Here is a 23272-nt window from a genome sequence, read left to right as displayed (position 1 = left end):
GAAAGATTCTTTTTTTCCTCGTAGAAGCGAGCACGAGCCAAACGTCGTCGTCGCGGGAAAAAATTCGGGGATCGCCCCGTTTTCCTCATCGGATAGTGCCGACGAACAGTTTGAACACGATTGCGTCGATGGGATCGTCGATCTCGAAATCTCATCGATGGCATTCCATGGAGGACGCGAGAAAAAGCAAGAGCACCGTCTGCCAACTCCCCCGTGGCTCGTCCTGCAGCCCAAGCTGCGACGTGTGGGCCACTCGTGAATTCGGGATTCCATTGAGCGAGTTGGGGAACGCTGCGCAGGGCAAAAAAGTCGGGGAGTCATTAGCCATCGCCGTTACGGCGGAATCGGACGTGAATCCGGACGTTGGCGCGAACGATTCGAAGAAAGAATTGTCGAAAGAGGGTGAAGAGGTGCGCGTCGAGTCGGACGTGAAAAATCCTCGTCCCGTTTCCTCCTCCTCCTCCTCGTCCTCCTCCTCATCCTCCGCCACGTCGCGCATCAGGACAACATTGAGCCATGCGACGAACGACGCCTCCTCGTCGAGAAACGAATCTGCACGGTTAATAAACGCAAACTTGGAGATCGAGAAGTCGGATCGTTCCTCCCGAGGAGATGGATAATCATACGAAACGCGAAATCGTACGAAAATCAACTGCCGCGTAGATTAAAGTGATAAGCGTGGGGGAAAATAACTTGCTGGATATTCTTTTGTTCTTCTTCCATTCTATTACGTTATTAACCAAGAGGGAGAAGAATACACTCTCTCGATGAAAAGATTGAAAACATGCGCGAGACAATTTCTAGAAAACGAATTCTCTGAAAACGCGTGGTTATATTTTTTTTTCTCTCTCGTTTCTCCTTTCTTGTGAGTTACATCGTTTAAAAGATAATAAACGGGTAAAGGGATGTGACAAAAAAAAAAAAAAATGTAATCATCCGTGTACATGACAATCCTCAATAATCGTATACACACGAAGGATCAAGCTCAAATTGATCGATGCGAAAAAAAATTTAGCGTGAGAGTTGAGAATATCGTCTCTTTTAATATTTATCGTATGTGTGTTCCTTAGTAATCGTGCCAAAGACATAAGACTATTACGGGGCCCGTAAAGGTATACGGTTGATCGGCATTTTATGGATTATCGCATTATGAAGGGACCAAAAATATAATAATAGCCATTTCTTGTTCGTTCTTAGACGAAATTGATTTTTGATTTGATCGTGCTCGAAAGTTTTAACAAAATTATTTGCCGATATAATTTTAAACGTATAATGATTCGAGTTGTATTTTCTTTTTTTTTTTTTTTTTTATTACTCTCTCTATTTTTTCGCGATATTGAACGACTTAATGGCGTAAAGTCGTTGAAGGAACGCTGAGAGTACTCTTACAGGTCCAACGTTAAAGTGTTCAGTATCCCCATACCTTTCCTCAAGTACCTGCACTCGATGTAATAAATGAAAAAGAAATATCTTCTCGTAAAATGAAAAACCGTAAGAATAAACGTATTGGTTTCCTCTTAAAAAAAATCATCAAACCTGACGTACTAATATTTTAACACTAGTACGGATATATATAAAGAATATATGTATAAATATATATATATATATATATATAGATAAGTGTAAGGAATAACGAGTGGAAATATTCTCCACGTACCTCTTCGAGTATCTCGATGTGTCAATCATTGAATTACTACTGAAAACTTTTATCGCTAAGCAATAATCTTTGTCGGTGCAATTAATAATCTATCTTGACTAACTGTAAAAAAAATATCATCATCATCATCGTCGTCGTCGTTTCCATTCTATCTATTCAAGGATAAAAGTAGAAAGAGTTTTTTGAAAGTAAATCAGAATATTTTATTTTTATCTATTTTTAGATATAACGATGCATATGAATTAGTAGAGTACAAAAAGTTATATTTTTTTCAAAACAAGGCAATTATTTACATCATATTGCAAGTACAGGATTTCATACATACGAAGGATGTATAATAGATATACATAATTATTTATGATTGGAATATGAAATTTTGAAGAATAGAAGAGTTAGGCTGCAAGATTTGCGTAAAAGTTAAGGGGGAAAAAAAAAAAGAAAAAGAACAAATTTTAACGATGTACATATATAATAGAATAACTCAATTATTTGAATAACAAAGAAATTCAAACAAAATAAATTATACATTTGTCTACAATTGTTTTTGTATATATATTTACAAAGATGTTATCTATTCCAGATGTTATCTAAGCAAATTAACACATTGCGTTTGGTTTGTAAGCATATGATATAACTATTACTATTATTATTATTATTACTATTATTATTAAAATAACAGAGCTATGCGATAAATCTAATAATAAAAAAGAAGAATTTTAGAACGCAATGTGTTAATAGTAAGTATATACCGAGCTGAGCATTAATCAAAGTTACATTTTTCTTTTTTTTTTTTTTGACGCTATACTATATAATGACTAACAACGTTATACTTTTTGTTATTATTTTTTACTATATAAAAAGAGGAAACGTTTTTTTTTTCTTTCATTGCTTAAACAAAACATTAAAATCACAGATTCACGATCATATTCATTAAAAACTAGAAATTATTAAATACGTGTATTTACTTTTCGATCGACACCGTTTTTGAAAATCGTGCCTCCATTAGCTATATAGTTGCCTGAAATGAAAGACAATTAAGATTCGATTTTTACGAATAATCGAAACAAATATATACATACATATATATATATAATCTTAAGTTACGTCTCGACTTACGGTAATTTTTTCCAATATAGTTTCCGCTGGTTTATCCTTCCGAACGAGTTCTTTCGGGCTTGGTTTAATCGGCGTACACTTCTCTTCCTCCAATTCCCCTTTTTTCTCCGGACTCTTCAAAGCATTTTGCGCCTCTATCCTTTTACGATTTAAAAACGCCATTCCATGGACTCGAAGATGTTTATCGACCGCTGCCTTGTCCTCGAAAACGGCCATGCAAACGTGACACTGATTCGCTTCGATGGACTTCCCACCAGTCTCGAGATCATCCACGTTGTCAGGCGCGTACAACGTATTTTGCGTCATGTACGTAATAGGATCCTCTATCCCGTGGAACGCTTTCAGATGCATCTGCAGGCTGGGGGCAACCACAAAATTATCCCCGCACTCCAAACACACCAAATATCGGCCTTTTATTCTGTGATTAGTAGCTATGTGCTCCCTCAAATTCGCCATGTTCGAGCAACGTTGATCGCACTTTTTACACCTGAAATTACCCTCGCTATCCTCGGCCGTTACTTGCTTCACGCACAACCCAAGCCCGCTAAAATTCGCGTGCTTCCCGTCCGTGTACTTCTTCGGGTTCCATCGCCGTCTCCTTTTCGCGTTCGATATGGAATTGTCCGATTTGCGTTTCTTGTTATCCAACAATTCTTTGTAACCGCCGTTAATAAATTCTGGCGATATGCGCAACAAGTTTGTAGTGATGGTCGACAATTTGCACTCTTGCGAGTGTTTGGTCTGAAAGTGATTACTTATGATCGATTTCGACGTGTTTATTAATTCTCCGCATAAATGGCACGAAAAATTGAATATCTCGTTCAAATCGGTTGGACAGTTGAGAGCGATCCGTCGAGGAATTTTCGGATTTCGTAAAAATACGGTCGGCTTCCCCCCTTTGCTCGACTGTCCGATCTTCTTCGATCGACTCGATTCGAACACGTGTGAAGGAATTCTGGCAAGCGGGGGAGGCTTCAACATCGATTCGTCGCACTGTTTCTCGACTTCGTTTTCTCCCGCCCCTGCTTCGATTGATCTCATCTTTTCCCTCTTCAAAGTGTCATTCCCACTTTGCTGTATTTTCATCATTCTTGGGACAAACGATTCAACGTCCAATATCTCTGAAATCGATTTATTATCCCGTGGCGTATAATCGCCACTTTCCTTCGATTCTATTTTTATCGTAGTCGTTACATTCTCTTCCAATGTAATTTCCGTCCTCGAATTCTCGATCCTTTTGATTATCTTGTTCTGATTCTCCATCTCTTCGCCCCCCTCCTTCGTTTTCGTAAATTTCATAATCCGATTTCCTTCCTCGTGTCTCGAATTATCCGACACCGAGTCGGCCATTGATCTGACATCGAGTATCTTCGGCACGGATTTGCTCAATTTCGCAGAAAATTCTGGGTTAACGATTTTCGAGCATTGGGGGGCGGCGTCTTCGTTTATCATTTGATCGTTCGTTCCTTGAGTCGTTCCATTTTCGAATACCTCGGACGTGATAGTTCTAGCATTTATGATCTTAGGCATCACGGTCCCGTCCTCGCACGATTCCGCGTTTGCGTTCGTGAATTTGTTCTGTTGCAAGTTGCTCTTCAACAAATTTGCCGCGTTCTCCACTTGCAAAACGTTCAACAACACCTCGTGACTTATAAGCTCCTTTAAACGCGTTACGTGGCCACTTTGCAAGTGAGACATAATCCGTTTCGGCTCTACGTGAATAAACATGCAAAATGGGCACTTGAACCATATTAATCTTTGCACGACCAGATGCTTCTCCATGTGCAACATGTAATCCTCGCAACGTACGATGCATCGACCAATTTTGCACAATACCAGCCTTATAGGATGATAATCGTCCCCATCCAAATGTTTATCCTTGTGATGTTTCGTGTATTCGGAGTACGAGGGTAAAACGATGTAGCATTTGTCGCAGACTATCTTATTGTGACTGTGCATAATGGCAAAATGTTTGGCGACAGATTCCATGTCCTGGAAACCATCTATTTCGCAAACCTTGCAACCGAGAACGCGTTTCTTCAACGTGTGGAAACAAGTGGTCCACGTGTGGACCTCCAACGATTTGAACGTGGTAAATTTGCGATAACAATCGGGGCATAAATACGGTTTCTCTTTGTCGTGAAACGTTTGATGAGCTACGAAACGCGTCGAGTTGCCTTGATAGGTTTGACATTTGTGGCACACGTGCCTGTAACAAGAACAATAAATATCGTTTTCCGCGGGTTTCGAAAATCCTGGAATATAATACTTGGGTTTCGTAATTTTATTACACGCTTTGCAAATAGGTTTTTCGCTCGTTTGTCGATACTCGGATTCCCACTCGTTCAACGGTATATCTTTTTCCTCCGTTTCGTCGCTCGTTTCGCTCGTACACTTATCGATGCAATGTTTCAACACGGTTTGCAATATGTGTACGGCTTTTAAATTTTCTTTGATCACGTTATCGGTCACGAAATTCATCACTCTCGATATTTCCTCCCCAATCTCCTGCAAATGATCGTAACGTTTCTTCAACTCGAAATAAGGAAGATGGAAAAATTCGTTCAACATTTCTTCCTTGCATTTCGTTATCATCGTGGATGTGTCGACAATGGTATAAATTGGCTTCTGGTTAAGAAATTTTACGTCGAGATACAAGTTTTGATCTTCCCCTTTGTGGAATGATAAACTTTCGAACGAATTGTTCGTGTTTTGTACATCGATGCCGATATCTTTATGTTCGATGTTTAAGAAGGATACATCGCCCTTTTGAGAACACTTCACCGACGAAGACGATTGTTTGGAATTAACGTCGCAACTGGAACTACTTGATAATTCCGACGGAGACGGTGAAGGTGTTAAAGGGGAAATATCGTTGTTATTAAATGAATTTATCTTTTCCTGATTTGATATATTTTCTATATCGGTGGAATTTAAAGGTATCAATGGCGGAATACTATTTGTAGATTTTGATTGCATCGTTCCTCCGACATCTTTTACCGCCGCTACCTTATTTTTTAAATTTTTAGCAGAGCCTGATGATTGTTTAATAATATATTTCCGCCCATTTTGATATACAATCTTGTTCGATAAAGCTCGTCCTTTGCTCTTATTAGCCTCATTTTGATTTTTCGATTTAGAAATATTTTTATTATAATCTTTGTTAATTTGCAAAAGTTTCTCATTTTCTAGATTTTTTTTCATTTCTAACAATTTCTCGTTATCATCAGGTACTAAGTGAACTACTGCTTTAGAGTGTGACTCTTTGTTATTATTATGAACGGTTGCATTATCAGAAGTTTGTCCTATAAAAACAATCTTTTTGTTGTTGATTATATGAGGTGGTAGTTGGTTAATAATCGTATTGATATTAACGTGCTTTTTGCTTTGAAACGTGACAACTTTTTGACCAGAATTGACGGTCAATGAATGTACATTTTGTTTAAATTTATCTAACTTGTTTTTACATGTGTCTGTTTTTGTTGCACGAGATGATTCAGATTGCAGTTTAGATAACGGTTCTACTATTAATAAATTATTGAGAAGCGTTTTATTCGTTTTATTCTTTTTCTCAGAGTCTATTTCTACGATATTGCTTTCTGTGATTATTTTAATCGGTGTACCATTATTAGATTTATGCGTCAGATTCTTCGATGAAGATTGTTTATTAGCAGGATATTTTGATAAATCTTTAACATCGCGTTTAGGCGTTATCATAGTATTGCCATATGACATAACCATATTGGGTGAAATACAATTTAATTGTGTTATTTTATTCCTCTTAAATTTATTAGTAACCATATTTGAAGATTGAAGAGTAGCGGATGAATCTTGTATTGATTTCACAGAAACTGTTAGATTTCTTTTTTTCTTAGTATTTAATGGAATTTCAGGTTCGAAACACTTTGATGTAGGCCCACAATCGACAAAAGTAATATCGTTTATCGTGCAAGGACTGTCTTCATTTTCGATCACACTTTCATCAGAGATGGAGACTATGGTATCTGTAGAAGTTGGGCTCGCCCTTTTATCAACATTTTCAACAGAATCAAGTATTTCAATATCGGAATACATGTTACTATTTTTAGGTGTAGAATGGACAGAATTCAAAATAGAAAACTGCTCGTCCATTGGTATTTCTAATGGCTTAAAGTGAAACCGGCCTTTATAACCTTTAAGAATAAGAGTAACTGGATTATTGCTATCTGCTCCTAATTGCCACCAATTGTTACTAATGGTTTTATCTTTTAACCAATCCATTATATGAACTTTTATTATAAACGTATGCTCCATGAGTGCTTCACAAGTTACATCTACTTCAGGATTCCAATCATTTATATTTGTTGGTATAGGCATTAACATTAAATCACCCATGTATACCAAATTTACATTATGGGTTTTCAAATGTGCAAAAAATTGACATTGATTGTAAAAGACTCTTATTACCCCAAATTTTTGACTTTTACGTAAACCTCTACTTCTTAAATATAAACGTTTCTCACGATCTGATTGCACACATGTTGAACATAATGTACCTTCTATAGAACTATGTTTACAATCGGTCACAAAACAATGCTGACACCAATATCCCAATATCCAACTTTTCCTTGCAATATGATCTTCCAAACTGCTTCGAAAATGGAAGCTAATAGAAAACGAAATTTCTATGTTAAATTGTTCTATGTTAAATAATTAAAATTTTTTTCTCATTAATAATTAATCTTATTATAAATTAAATTAAATTAATTATAATTTATTGCTTTGTATACATCAGTTTTATATAATAATAATAATAATAATAATTGTACAACATTTATAAAAGGAAAAATATATTGAATAATAAATGTATTAATAAGCTCACCAGTCTTTGCACTGTGTACACATATATAGTGTCTCACATTCTGGAACATGTTCCTTCAAAGAGGGGGGTGGTACTGTTGGCACATAAGGCTGTTTATGTGTTATAAAAACAGCATTTTTCACTGCTGTATAATATTTGACACCCCATCTAGTTTCAATTCTCCTATTCTTTCGTAGCTTTGGCATCAGACTTTACTTATTACGTATCACAGAATTCAGAGTATCTTACACATAAAATCCATAAGCATCAAATTGATACTTGAAAATTCATAAATAGAAATATGACTTTGATATGAGCTATTGTAATTACACAATTACTTATAACAATATGTTATAAAGATGGTAAGATATTCTATAATTTCTACTAATAGAGATAGAGAGTAATAATGTCTTCTGTTCCAATTATCATATACTTTTTTATAACATACAATGAATGCTATGAAGTACTATAGATATAAAGAGTACTGTACAAAATTTATTCACAATTGTGTCACAAATTTCACTATTAATTATTTTTTATAGCATAAAATTTATTAACACAACTCAAGATATTGTTCATCACAAAACCACCATATTCAGCCATGATATGTTTTGCTGTTTGCAGTTCGTCGGTAAAACAGAAATGTTAGTACGGCAAAATTAATAAAGTAATACATATATATATTAGGAAATATGCACATTTAATAGTATAAAATTATTAAACATTTTTTATTTATTATATAAAACGAATATTTTGATACTTGATATATATTTTATATCATTATATCATTTTCATAGAATTTTCTAATTATAACCATTGAAAAAATTATATATATATTTTTTTTTTCATTAATATTAAATATAATTATAAATTCTTAAATTATATTAAGAAATTATATTCAAACACTTTTGTTAATAAATATAATTTATATTTAAAATATAATTACATGTCTTCACATAAGTAGGTTAAATTTGTCCGAATGACAAGAATAAAGAAATTGACTATAATATATTTTTATTACTTTTATTATTAATAATTTTGAAATGATAATCCCTTTTATTATTTTTATTTTAGTTAATATTATATTCTTAATTCTATGACTTAACAAATTAGTCATATTTTCATCAATGAAATTCTATTTTATTTATTATATTTATTTTCACTATAAAAAATGTTGGCTGAACTTTAACCAAAACATTTTATGATATATGTCAACTCATGTATAATAATATATGCATTTTATATAATATATATACATATGTATTCTATCATATATATATATATATATATATATATATATATATATATATATATTTATATTAATTATTATTATATTTGTAAAATAAAAGTAAATCATAAATAATATATATTAATTCATAAAATAATATATATATATATATATATATATATATATACGTGTGTGTGTGTGTGTGTGTGTATACTTAATACATTCATTACATTACATTAATTCATTACATTTTACATTGTAAATTATAAAATAGTTTTGAAAATTGCAACAGTATTTCAAAATAAAATAATTTCAAAAATATATATATATTTTCAAATAAATATATTATCTATACGAATATTCTAATCATGAATCATTTCTTATATACAAATCACTAGATATAGTTTTAGTATATGATATAAAATGAAATAAAAGGAATATTTAATTTATAAAATATAATAAATTTAATATAATTTAAATTAAAATTATATGATAAAAATGTAATAAGAGAAATTATTGCTAATAATATCATTAAATAATTTATATTTTATAATCTAATTATAAGCTATTAAATTGTGTACATAAATTATACACAATCACATATTATTAATATTTTATATTAATAAATATAAATTATATTAAATTATATTAAAATTATATTAAAGTATTTGAATAAATTGAAAATAATCTTTGAGATAATTTAGTGAAATGGCCAACCTGCATTCTACCAACCTACATTAAGACAACCTACATTATACGTATAGGTTTACATACTTTTCTTTATTTTCAGTATTTAAAGTACAAAATCGTTACGAGTACGGGTAAGCGCCATTACAAGAACAGGTAAGTTACGTAAAAGGAGAAAATGTCATTCCATCAATTTAATGCTTTTACTGGCCGTTTAAAACAATCCACCCAATTACAAGCTCTTTATCCTTTAGTAAGTAATTAACAATAAAAATTAAACAAAATCTTTAATAGAATTGAAAATCAAGTGCTTCATTTTAATTATTAATTAATAAAATTTAATGTAAAGAACGTATTATTTTTTCTATCATATATTTTAAAGGAATTTTAAATATTAAATAATGAAACTATACTTTTACATAACATATATAACAAAAATTTAAAAATATTTTAATTATAAAAAATTTTAAGTATAAATTAAATACTTTGCAAATACTTGTATATTGTATATAATGTGATTTATAGTGTAATATGTAGCAATATTATTGTATAATATTATATAAAATATATTTAATAATTAATTAATTTATGTTATAGTCTCCAAAAGCATTAGAAAAAATAGAAACACCAAGAATGATGTTTGATTCTATTAAAACTAAGATAGCATCTACATCTAGTTCTCTCTCTAGACATCATTCTACAATACCTCAAAAAATGAAAAAATTACAACAAGAATGGCAGGTATGTATAATATATATTTTTTTAATAAAATTATATTAGTAAAGTAAATATAATAAATAATGAATTATATATTTAATTATAGGCTGATTTATTAAAACCAACATTTCTTTTACGAGGCGCATCAGATATGGCAATTTATCGTTTAACCATTGCAACAACCTTGATTGGTTTTGTTATTAATTTATATTATATAAATGAACTTCGAATGAAATTTCGATAAAATGTTTCTATGTTTAATATAGAAATATAATATAGGAATAATATATATTGTAGGAAGTAAATTATTATTTTATGATAATTATATCTTGAAGTCATATTATAAATAAATAATTAAATGTATTTATCCTATTAATTATATCCTAATCTTTAAATTTTCTTTCTAAATTATATGTATAATAATTCAAATTATTATTTATATAATACAATTTTAAAATTTTATTGTCTTTTATATAATTATAAATATATATTATTAAGTATATTATTACAGATGATATATAAAATATAGATCATTTAGATCAATAGATAATATTTAATTATATATATTAAATTATACTCATAGATTGCTATGAATAGTATATTTATATATGAGTTGAATTAAAAGTTTTTTAATACAACATAAAGGAAATAATTTCAATTTGTAAATTTTTTTTTAATTATTATATAAAAATAAATTTAAATATAATGCTATTAAAGAGATATTTATTTCTATATTTATTTTTAATATATATTTATAAATATTGTAATATAAAGAAAACATATTATATTTGTAATATAAAGAAAATATCGATGTTTTAATCATTTTAATCATTTAAGTAAAAAAGAGAATAAAATTAATCAGATATTGAAAACGATCTTTTGAGGAATATATATTATAATATAAATTTTTTTTTGCAGAATAAATATAGATTAAAAAAAAAAAGTAATAAGAGAAAGACGAAAATTGAAAAATATTAAAATCAGAATTTTTTCCAAAGTGTAAATAAAACTCATAAAAAGGATAGAAAATAGAGAGAAGGATAGAAATTATAAGACAAGAATTGCCATTTTTGAATATTAAAAATATTTCTTCAAATAAAATAAAATAGAATACTCGAAGAATACTTTGACAATTAATTCTTATTTTTTCTTTATTTTTCTCTTGTAATTTGCTTTATCCATCTTTCTTATCTTATCTCTTAGTTTCATTTGCGGTATCCTAGAGATGGCGTTGATTTCTCAAATTTTTATTTTTCTCCCACTATTTGCTCTCCTTGTCTTACTTTTGATACGTAATTATGTGACAAATTTTGCCTGCATGTTGTCTATGATATCATCGAATATCGTGATTATATGAAATGTCATTGATACGGAAAGAATTTTAAAAAAATTATTTATATTGAAAAAAAAGTTTAATATTTATAAATCAGTATTTATTCAAAATGGATGAAAATATTCCAACTGTAGTATTTCATCCTATTATTTCTTCTATACAAAAGATCGCTCTTTATGAAACAAAATCTGTAAGATTGTTTTATAAATATTTTATAAATAAATATTTTTAATATTTTTAAAAATAAATATATAATATTTATATTACATTTCAGAGATTTTATTTGATGGGATCAAATAATACTTTAACACGATTTCGAGTATTGAAAATAGATCGTATGGAATCTAAAGAATTAGTTGTTGTAGATGATAAAAGAGAATATACTCAAGATGAAATAAAGGATCTTGTAAATATGATAGATATGGGTAACCGTACACGTGCTGGACAAAGAAATAATGTTGGTGGAGTTGCCAGAATTGTTTCAGCTTTTGGAATTATTGGTAAGTAGTATTTTGTTTAATTATTTCTTTTTCATATAAAATTTCAATGCACATATTTGCTTTCACAATATTAAAAATTTTTATATTTTATAATAATTATGAATATCACATAATTATATAAGATATAAAAAAAAAATAATAATTTTTACACATATATTGATACTTTGTATTTCTTATTAGTATACAATTATATTGCAATGCTAATATTTATGTAATTTAAGTTTTTTATATTGCATGATTTATTTTTTTGGATATGCATGTTGATTGTATTCTAATATTGGACATACAAAATAATATATATATATATGTAGTAATACTGGAATAAAACTATTGCTGAAACATTATATAAGACTTAGTTTCTATATACATATTTGCTTGCTAACAAAGGCAGCATTCACAAAGAATCTACAATTGACAATGGTGTATCAAAAGAATCTGAACACCAAGAATGTCAGAAACCATTGCATAAACCAACTCAAACTAAATTCACCTGGAAAACAATGTGGCAGAGAGACATTTTTCCTCGTCTAATACCAGCTTTTGGTCTTCTTGGTAAGGACCATTGACTTTAATATTCAATCAAATGTCATTCGAAACAAAATAATTTTTAACAAAGTATTTAATGATTATTTAAATTTAAATTTAAATAATAATAATTTTATACAATTAAATTTATATTACATGGAATATAATCATGGAATTACATGGAAAATAGAAATATATTGTAAATATGATAATAATCATTATCATATAGTATTTTTCTTTAATAAATTAATAATAAATTAATAAATTATAAAATTGAGAATTTAATATTTAAAAACTTTTGTATTAAAGTACATTTTCTTGATATATATATATAAATTGTGATATTAATATTACATCAATATAAATATATTATGTATAAGATATATTATAGCACAAACATGCTTTTAGTATAATATAAAATTAAATTTGCATGTCATTTTATTTAATATTAAAAAATTATGCATGTTATATATATATAACACTTTAGATACATTATGATATATAAAATTAAAAAATTTATTTATATTTTAATAAAATAATTAATTATTAAGAAATTTTATTATTAAGAAATTATTTTTTAGGTTTTGTACGTTTCTTGGAAGGATATTATATAATTCTGGTTACTAAGCGACGTAAAGTGGCTGTAATTGGTCATCATACAATATATAAAATAGAGGATACTTCAATGATCTATATTCCAAATGATACTATTCGTGTTTTTCATCCTGATGAACAAAGATATGTAAAGATGTTTCAAAGCATAGACCTCAGTAGTAATTTTTATTTTAGTTATTCTTATGACTTAACTCATACTTTACAAAGTAATATGACTCCACCAAAACATATTAAACCTGATATATTTCATACAAATGCCAAAGATTTAAATCACACAGACAATAGCGATGCTGAAGATGCAGAAGATTTTTTTAATATATGGGCATTTAAAAAAAATTGGAATAATAGGTTTGTTATAATAATCAATTAATAATTTATAAAAATTAAATATTTAATAATGTTGATTATCTATATATATATATTTTTTCAGCAGTACAGAAAAATATGTTGATTATGGGATACGAAGTAATCCACATCGTCGATTTGTGTGGAATTCACATTTATTAAAACCAGTAGAAAAAGATTTGCATCGTGACTGGATTTTATATGTTACACATGGTTTTATTGGTCAATCAAATGTTAGTATTTTTGGAAGATCTATGTATGTGACTATTATTGCCAGAAGAAGTAATAAGTATGCAGGTACCAGATTCTTGAAACGTGGAGCAAATTTTGATGTATATATAATTAAATTTTATATATATATATATATATATATATATGTATATACATATGTATGTGTGTATGTATATTCCAATTATTATTATTGAAAAATAATTTTATTAATGAAGGGAGATGTTGCAAATGAAGTAGAAACAGAGCAAATTGTCCATGATTCTGGAGTAAGTTCATTAAGTAAAGGTCGTTTTAGTTCTTTTGTTCAAATGCGTGGATCAGTTCCTGGACATTGGAGCCAGGATGTTAGTAAAATGGTTCCAAAACCTACCATTACTTGTGATTTAGCCGATCCTTATGTAGAAACAGCAGGTATGAAAAATAATAAGTTATTATTTAAGTTATATTTTTTTCTAATAAAAATTAAATTTTATTATTAAACAAAAAAAATTCAGGTGCACATTTTAATCAACTTCTAAGAAGGTATGGTTCTCCCATTATAATTCTTAATCTTGTTAAAAAACGTGAAAAAAAAAAACATGAAAGTACATTAAGTGAAGAATTATGCATGGCTGTTAAATATTTAAATCAATTTTTACCTCCAGAACATCATATTCAATATATAAGTTTTGATATGGCTCGAATGAACAAAAGGTATAGTTATATTATTTTATAGAAATAATAAATAAAAATATCAAATAAAAGTATAAATTATAATAATATAAATCTTTTAGAAAAAAGTTTAATGTTATGGCGCGATTGGCAAATATAGCGCATAATGCAGTTTTAAAAACTGGTATTTTTCAATCGCAAAGTCCATATTATAGTCAGAGGAATTTATTTTCCCCTCAATCTAATTATAATAAAAAATATTACAAAATTAATTCAAACATGATTTCTTCATTCAATATGCATGATGTTCAAAATTATACAAATATTTTAACTGAGAATAATAATGATTTGTCTCATGCTTGTGATATTAATTCTAAGTTCGTCAAAGAAAATAAACATAATGGATTAAATTATATAGAAAATAGAGTAAGACAATGCTTTGATAAAAGGGGTACATTACAAACTGGTATTATTAGAACAAATTGCGTTGATTGTTTAGATCGTACAAATACAGCTCAATTTGCAATAGGAAAATGTGCTTTAGGATTCCAATTATGCGCCTTAGGTGTATTGGAATCTCCTAAATTAGAATTTGACTCTGATTGTGTGAGAATGTTAGAGGAATTATACGAAGATCATGGTGATACATTAGCATTACAATATGGTGGTTCTCAATTAGTCCATAGGATAAAAACTTATAGGTAAGATTGTATTATATTATATATATTTTCAATTATAATAGAAATATATATTAATGGTATGATTTAGAAAAACTGCACCATGGACTAGCCAGGGTAATGATATTATGCAAACTCTCAGTAGATATTATAGCAATACGTTCAGTGATCAGGAAAAACAACATACAATTAATTTATTTTTAGGTAAATAAATATATGTAATCAAATAGAATCGAAAAGATAAAAATAAAATTTATATATAGATATTGATACAAATATTACTTATACAGGTTTATTTATACCCGAAGAAGGAAAACCTCCAATTTGGGAACTTCTAACAGATTATTATCTTCATCATAAACCAGCTTGTCATTATTCTCGCAGAACAAAGCTTTTAACTCAATGGTGGGATAATACTGTGTTAAAGTGTCTTCCATACGCGTTAAATGAAATAACGAAAACATGTTCAGAAATAATACAAGTTCAAAATTCGATGGAAGAAATGATCGATGTTTATTATGATTATCATAGGTATCAAAATCTTATGATGTGAATATAACGTTATAATTCATATAAAAATTTTGAATTATTTTTTGCAGGCCATATGAATTATCTTTACTTTCCGAAGTTTACGCATATAAAATTAGTCATTCCGTTAGAGATTTTATGCCGCATTTTACAACTAGTTTTAGTCCATTTGTAGTACGAATACGACCAGGTAGAAGAAGAGAAGAAACTGGTAATAAAAATTTAAATATGAAAAATCCTTCAATGACTGGGCAAAGTAGTACCAGCAGTACGACGTCAAGTGCAAGGTAATGTAAAAATCGAATAAATAATTTTTTAGATTCGTTAATTCTAATGCACGATATTTCTATAGTTCCAGCGATGATTCAAGTTCAGACGAGGATGAAAATCATCAACATAATAATGATTCTCAGTTCATTATTTCGAAGGAAAATTCGGAATTTACATCTTTTGAATCATTATTTCCATCTATGAAAGAAGTATATGGTACTCAACCTGAATATCCTAAAAGAAACGATGTGATATTGTATAAAAGGTAATAATAATTTATTTTTATAAACATGATAGAATATTATTATTTTAATGTATTTTTAATAGATTTGCATTGATCGGGCGTAATGCAACGTATCCCTCAGATTACATGAAAGTACGATTAAAATTAACTCAACAGGTATCATTTCCTGAAGCAAAAATTATTGTAATCCAATTACCGACGGTAAAGAAATCTAATATAAATATATACGAACAATACGTTAAAAGAGCTAAGGTAAGCATAATAAGTTATTATAATAATGTGGAAAACAATTATACAACATTAAAATGATATATATTATTTAGGTAGGTGGTTCTTTACCAAATTCCAATGATATTAATTTGTACGAAAATTATACAAAACAACAGCAGTTAAAACTAATATATCCAAATTAAATACATGTAATTAAATTTGTTTTATTTTTATAAATATATTCATATAAATTAATATATAATAAGGCAATAAAAAAATTTAATCACATTCTTATGTACGTTTTATTAAAACCATCTTTTAGAGAAGAGATACATTTGTAAAATGAGTAAGTAGAAATTAAGTAGAAGTATATAGTTTACTTCAGTTTCTTCTTTGGTCGAATATTGTTTGTATGCCCACATTTCTTTTTACGACAATTCGTTGCACGTGGATGAAGGCGTGCATAACACTTTCTACAAATCATTTTATCACAATTATATTTCTGTGCAAGAATACGTAAAGTAGGTTCAATTACACCACCGCGAAGTCGAAGAACAAGATGTAAGGTGGATTCTGTTTAAAAACACAAGATAATTATTATTCTGGACTATGAAATGAAAGGAAAAATTAATTTTTTCTTAATTAAAAATAAAATCGCACAATACCTTTTTGAATATTATAGTCCGATAAAGTACGACCATCTTCCAATTGCTTTCCAGCAAAAATAAGACGTTGCTGATCAGGTGGTATTCCTTCTTTATCCTGAATTTTAGCTTTCACATTTTCTATAGTATCTGATGCTTCTACTTCAAGAGTGATAGTTTTACCCGTCAAAGTTTTCACAAATATCTGCATCGTGGTATACCTATTTAAAAGAAAGATCGTACACTTAATAAAAAATCATAATGCGAAGTAAAGAAATACAAAATTACACATTATTTACTAGGCAAGATCGTTAAGATGACAATTAATTTTTTATATTCCCAATTTCTTAAGTATCTATGATTTTTTAGTGTTAAGTTTAATAAAATATGTAGAAGTGACTAGAAAATTTCACAACAGACATTTCGTTTATAAACGTGTGTTCTAGCAACGTATCGTACTGCAGTTGTTTTTGGAACCCTTTTGTTTAATTGTTCGATTATATAATATTTCATCAATAAACGATATTAATTTAATTTACAGACAATTTATACGTTATAAGAAGATTTTAGATCATAAAATCTCTAAAAGATATTGAATTCTTACCGTTAGAAAAGCATGCATGCCACGAAAACAACCTCAAAAGACTTTGCAATGGCAGCACTGTAACTTCCGTTTACACAGAGTCGATTATACTAGCCCTCTCGTGGTGAATAATTCTACTATTTCAAAAAAAAATATGAGTAGAATTTATATACAGTGTACTTATATAAAGTGTGTAATTATTGAAAATTTATATCATTATTATTAGTGCAAATTTGAATGAATGTTAATCTATTGTGAATATTGTTAATAACTGATGATTCATTATTTATCTTTTAAAAATTATAAAAATATTCAATTTTATTAAAATGAAATGCAAATATAATGTAAGTACATGTCATAAATATCTAATCAAATAATTTCTTAAAAAAAATATAATATTTTATATATATGAATTGTATAATATTAATTTTAATCAATAGTTTAAGTTGTTAGTTAATATTTGTTAGTTAATAGTTAATATTTACTTTGAATTATATGTTTTTTTATATTTTATTTTATTTTATTTTATATATATACGTATTACAAACACATGTATGATATATGTATGTATGCGTATATATTATAGTCAATATATATATATTATTTTTTTTTAAAAATAAAGATCATGCCTTAAATCACGATTATAGGTGCAAATTTTAATGATAAATTTTAATAAATCTAAATACTTATTAAAATTAACTTATTAAATTTTATATCACAATTTTAATATCGAATAGAAATAATTTATTATTCGTATAATTCGTCGAATTTTTTAGATATATTTTCTATTTCTCATATATATATATATATATATATATATATATATATATATATGCTGTATGAATGCGTTTCATAAATTCGAATGAGTTTTGCAATACTTTAAAGAAGCATAAGAAGCTTTACGATATTCTACCACCTTGAATGCTTTTGCATTCATTGAACGAGAATCTCTTTATATTATCATTTTTATCGTGAGGCGACACGTTATAATAAAAAGATAAAGATAAGAAAGAAATATGGAAGAAAGTAAGGAAAATTTAATATAAATTCGATGAAAGTGAAACGCGTATGATGAATCATGAAATCATTGATACAATTCGATTATTACACGTTGATTTAAAAAACGGAATGCCTCTTAATAAAATGGAATTTCCGTTGATAACAATACAGTTTAGATGTAAACTATGTATATGCTTAGCAGATGAAATCGAGTAAACAACAAGCTTACTTTTATAATCCGTTCTGAGATTGCCTTATTGAGTGGTTTCGGTTTTTGTATAACGTTATTGAGAAGTTGTAAATCTCCATCGAAGTTTGTTATCGAAGTTTCCTCATTATAAATCCGGCGGTCGTTTTCTATATCGCAGCGAACACATCTCAATTCGTTGCATTGATCAACCGTGTTGTAGGAAGTTGTTTCGAGTTGTTGAACTCTGATAAAGTTAACCAGAATCTCAAGGCTATTGTGGAAATTGAACGGTAACTGGATTTAGGTTTAGATGGTGGACCAGCTATGCTTGATAATGCGAATTAAAATCTCTTATACGAACGAAAGAAAATGTTAATACGAATACACAACGTGGTGGGATATTCGATACTTTGTTACATAAAAAATAAAATCGTTACGATTTCGATTTTAAATCCACGTAAGCAGATGGAAAATTAATTTATGATTATTTGAAATTAAAACTTTTGTTTCGATTGCCTGCAAATTAATATTAGAGATCGATCAATTTGCAAAGTTAAACTTTAATTATAATATTATGCATAGTATTAATATATTTTGATTTTTAAAATTATATCATTGTTCAAAGATAATATGAAAATTCTATAAATTTACTATTAATTCTAGGAATATCGATAAAATTAATTTACGATTATTTGAAACTTTTGTTTCGATTGCCTGCAAATGAATAATATTAGAGATCGATCAATTTAGCAAAGAATTAAATTCTAATTATGCCATATTATTATTCATAGTATCGTTAAAAATCAATATATTTTGATTTTTAAAATTATATTATTGTTCAAAGTAGATAAGATAATACGAAAATTCTATAAATTTACTATTAATTCTAGGAATATCGATTCGTGTCTCTAATATTCGCAATTAGCTTTTATTTACGGATTATTAACGCACATTTACGGCCAATAATTCCGGATATTTTAGTTAATATTTATCTTTCCTTCCGAAGAACAGTTGACGTCCAACACAAATTGCATCGTCACCCGATGTCATCGTTCCTGAATGCAGTTGTGACTGCAAATGCTGCTATGACACTCGACCACTTGTCCTTGTTAGTGGATCTCTGTATTCCATGTTCCAGACGCGATTTCCATTTACATACGCTTATCTTTGAAGGTATGAATTAAACACTTTATGCATCAATACTAGAAATTTTGAGCGAAAGATCAATTGGACCGAATAGAAAATACGTTTCCATCAAGCTGTTAATTTTGTTCATGATTCTTCTATAACAATCATATATATATATAATCATTTATAGATATCACTCGTGACAATAAAATATTTTTTTCTCTGTTTATTTTAAATATTTTATCTCTTTCTTTTTCTCGTAGATTCTCAACACGGTGTTCCTAGTATTACATGTCATTTATCGTCAATAAATGATAATTTATCTTCCGGCATTTATTATATTATATCTTCTGTTCCAAGTGGAAAAAAAAAAAGATGAAAAAAAGTAATAATGAAAAAGCCCGACCGAGTTAGTAAGATCATTAAACTGCAGGGGTCGATATACAGGCTAAAATTGGAGTCTAACTCTAAGGTGAACTCGTTCAACTATAGTTAACCTTTCATGACACTTTGACCTCTACTCGTATACGCTTTTATCGAAGAATGCGCAAACCCCCGGTTTCTGGATCGAAAATCGAATTATCGATCACGCCGAGCCTAACTTTCGTACCTTTTATTTCTCTCCTTTTGCCCCTTTTCGCCTTCTACTTGGCCACTCTCTTCGCGTCCTTATTCTACCAACAAACTCCATTTTTCGTCCAGAGGAGAATCGGAGAAGTGCAATTAAAAGTTGTTATACGAACACGGCCCGAAACGAGGTTTAATCGTCGTTGTGCTTCTTAGCCGTAATTAGAGTTCATTGATGAATGAATCTACCCTCTTTTATCTCAAGCCTCGATCTAAGCTTTCGACTCCCCTTATATAATTTATTATCTCATACCTATTCGACGTTGAAATTTCATCAAGTGTTATTTAAACTCGATCTACTCTTTTGATCCTTCGTCGAAATCCTTGCTCTAAGAATACATAATGTATCGCGATAATATATCCCTTCGTTCGGATATTTTTTCTTTTTTAAATAATTTCTGGATCGTAAAATTCGTTAGGAGACGCTTGCTTCTCGTAAGAAACCGACCAACTTTCAGAAAATTTTATCGCCGGTTCTGTAAAATTTATATTTGCTTGTAATTTTCCCCCTTTCTGCGTAATAACTTTAACGTTTTCGAACATCGGTAACCGCGATAAAAGAAGCACGAAAACGAGCATGAAATACCATTTGCGATAAAACTTTTCCATCAAAATTCCCTGTTTTCTCTCGTGTCCCTGATCTAGCTTCCCTTCGCATTTCTTCTCGTCTCAAAATCACCAATCCTCCAAAACTTGTCTTTTATTTCGTCTTTCTCTCATTCTCTCTTCTCATAAGAAGAAACAAAGATACGCTTAGCCATTATTATTTTCTCTTCGTCCTATGGAGACAAATTTCGATCGAAATGGCGGATCATTTTTTTTTCTCCGCGAGAAGGCAAACGAAAGCGAAGGATTGATGTTGAGAACGCGGAGAACGAATCGAGAAATAAGGGGAATGTATTGGGTTGGCAACTAAGTAATTGCGGATTGAAGTTGATGACGACCTAATCAAAGCAATAATCGATTCAGATCGTCACAGTACAACTCGTGAGATTGCAGAGAAGCTTCATGTATCGCATACATGCATCGAAAACCACTTAAAACAACTTGGCTATGTTCAAAAACTCGATACATGGGTTCCTCACGAACTGAAAGAAAAGTATTTAAACGCAACGCGTTAACAGCTGCGATTTGCTAAAGAAACGTAATGAAAATGATCCATTTTTAAAACGACTGATAACTGGCGATGAAAGATGGGTTGTTTACAACAATATCAAGCGGAAAAGATGGTGAAGCAGGCCACGTGAACCAGCTCGAACAACATCAAAAGCTGGTATTCATCGAAAGAAGGTTTTGTTATCAGTTTGGTGGGATTACGAAGGAATTGTCTATTTTGAACTCCAACCGAACGATCAATTCTGTTGTCTACATCGAACAACTAACGAAATTAAACGATGCAGTTGAAGAAAAGCAGCCCGAATTGACAAATCGAAAAGGTATTGTATTCCATCATGACGATGCAAGGCCACACGCATCTTTGGTCACTCGACAAAAATTATTGGAGCTTGGTTGGGATGTTTTGCCACATCCACCATATAGTCCTGACCTTGCACCATCTGATTATTTTTTGTTTCGATCTTTACAAAATTCCTCGAATGGTAAAAATTTCAATAACGATGATGATATCAAATCGTACCTGATTCAGTTTTTTGCTAATAAAAATCACAAGTTTTATGAACGTGGGATTATGATGCTGGCTGAAAGATGGCAAAAGGTCATTGATCAAAACGGGCAACGCATTACAGAATAAAGTTATTTAGTTCCATGAAAAAATTGTCTTTGATTTTCTAAAAAAAATCCGCAATTACTTAGTTGCCAACCCAATATAATTTCGAATGCGGTAGGTGGAACCGTACAGGTAGGACACGCAATGCAGTTTCGTGGGAAATTGGGTCAGCGAGTTTTCGGGGCGAGACAGAGACTGTGGAGGCGAGCGAAGGGAGAACGGTGGAAAAAGGGAAGGAAGAGAGAGGGAGAGCGGAACTGAGGGGGTTGTTGGGGGAGCAGGGGTTGTCGTCATCGCGAGATATTATGGTTTAGAGAAGGATATCTCTACGTGGCTCTTGAAGCTATGGGGAGGAATAAGGGAGAAGGAAAGAGCAAATGTATGTAAATTAAACTGTCCCCCGACTTTATTTAGCGCGAGAGTTTTAAAGAGTTTGCTTTTCGTCGCCGAATGAGAAACTTTCTCGAATAATACGAACGGCTAGCGAGTAGAATGAAAATAAGACACGCGTGATCTACGATGCTTTATCGATTTTCTTTATAGATGTACGAATTTTCGGGACTTGATGTTTTTGATACTCATTCAATTATCTAGAGCGAATTTAACGTTTTTCACTTTGTTAAATATCTAAGGAAAACAAGAAAATCTTTTCTCAAAGTGTAAAGAAAAATTCATTTTGAATATATTTTATTTCTTTTTTGTTTGTATAATATTTTAGTAATTAATATTTCGGCGTAGAGAGGAGAATAAAGTCTGTTCGAAACCGGTTTCGGACGAATGAAACGGTTCTTTTGTCCTTTGATTCGTGAAACCAGACCGGAAGTCAGCAGCCGTACACCCGTTTCCGGTTCGAAATCGGATAACGCCCGAATTCGCGTTCGTTTCATCGAATTCTCGTCTCAATCGCAGAGCCGATTTTCTTTCGAAATCAATTACATTACGTAATAATAATAATTTTTTAACAACAAATCGAATCGAATTCAATTAAAATTTCCCTCTTC

At 29.7% G+C, this 23272-nt stretch overlaps 5 protein-coding genes across 10 annotated transcripts in view; 3 read left to right on the top strand and 2 right to left on the bottom strand.

The window, feature by feature from the left end:
* The window catches only part of LOC410979 (gamma-aminobutyric acid type B receptor subunit 2), a 29187-nt gene extending 27089 nt beyond the window's left edge, over positions 1-2098 (top strand). For both annotated transcript variants that reach the window (XM_016911732.2, XM_016911731.2), the window contains exon 19: positions 25-2098. In XM_016911732.2, coding sequence (XP_016767221.2) covers positions 25-620 — 596 coding nt within the window. In that variant the 3' untranslated portion in view covers positions 621-2098. The remainder of the gene's footprint in view (positions 1-24) is intronic.
* A 319-nt stretch (positions 2099-2417) lies between these two features.
* LOC100577272 lies at positions 2418-8295 on the bottom strand. Its single transcript, XM_006569278.3, has 3 exons — positions 7635-8295; positions 2774-7418; positions 2418-2675 (listed from the first exon to the last, which is right to left on the bottom strand). Exons 1-3 carry the CDS (start codon positions 7817-7819, stop codon positions 2664-2666), a joined length of 4842 nt encoding a protein of 1613 aa, XP_006569341.2. The 5' UTR covers positions 7820-8295; the 3' UTR covers positions 2418-2663.
* Positions 8296-9581: 1286 nt separating this feature from the next.
* Positions 9582-10621, top strand: LOC551541. Its single transcript, XM_625251.6, has 3 exons — positions 9582-9781; positions 10126-10269; positions 10352-10621. Exons 1-3 carry the CDS (start codon positions 9707-9709, stop codon positions 10487-10489), a joined length of 357 nt encoding a protein of 118 aa, XP_625254.1. The 5' UTR covers positions 9582-9706; the 3' UTR covers positions 10490-10621.
* An 860-nt stretch (positions 10622-11481) lies between these two features.
* Positions 11482-16803, top strand: LOC410980 (polyphosphoinositide phosphatase). 4 transcript variants are annotated; one of them, XM_394455.7, is made up of 14 exons: positions 11482-11768; positions 11853-12078; positions 12466-12630; positions 13185-13566; positions 13649-13895; positions 14010-14205; positions 14289-14487; positions 14568-15146; positions 15214-15326; positions 15413-15653; positions 15722-15937; positions 16003-16185; positions 16248-16416; positions 16488-16803. In XM_394455.7, exons 1-14 carry the CDS (start codon positions 11688-11690, stop codon positions 16575-16577), a joined length of 3087 nt encoding a protein of 1028 aa, XP_394455.4. In that variant the 5' UTR covers positions 11482-11687; the 3' UTR covers positions 16578-16803. The 4 variants fall into 4 exon arrangements, with proteins under 4 accessions (XP_394455.4, XP_006569343.1, XP_006569344.1 ...); XM_006569280.3 differs by having other exon boundaries at positions 11484-11768; positions 13652-13895; XM_006569281.3 differs by lacking the exon at positions 12466-12630 and having other exon boundaries at positions 11484-11768.
* LOC725943 (ubiquitin-60S ribosomal protein L40) lies at positions 16658-17738 on the bottom strand. 2 transcript variants are annotated; one of them, XM_001120521.4, is made up of 3 exons: positions 17623-17738; positions 17040-17239; positions 16658-16947 (listed from the first exon to the last, which is right to left on the bottom strand). In XM_001120521.4, exons 2-3 carry the CDS (start codon positions 17227-17229, stop codon positions 16751-16753), a joined length of 387 nt encoding a protein of 128 aa, XP_001120521.1. In that variant the 5' UTR covers positions 17230-17239; positions 17623-17738; the 3' UTR covers positions 16658-16750. The 2 variants fall into 2 exon arrangements, with proteins under 2 accessions (XP_001120521.1, XP_003251367.1); XM_003251319.2 differs by having other exon boundaries at positions 17318-17662.
* Between the last annotated feature and the right edge of the window lie 5534 nt (positions 17739-23272).

Source organism: Apis mellifera, linkage group LG4, assembly GCF_003254395.2.
Source record: "Apis mellifera strain DH4 linkage group LG4, Amel_HAv3.1, whole genome shotgun sequence".
Lineage (NCBI taxonomy): Eukaryota > Metazoa > Arthropoda > Insecta > Hymenoptera > Apidae > Apis > Apis mellifera.
This window is presented reverse-complemented; position numbering and strand designations above follow the sequence as displayed.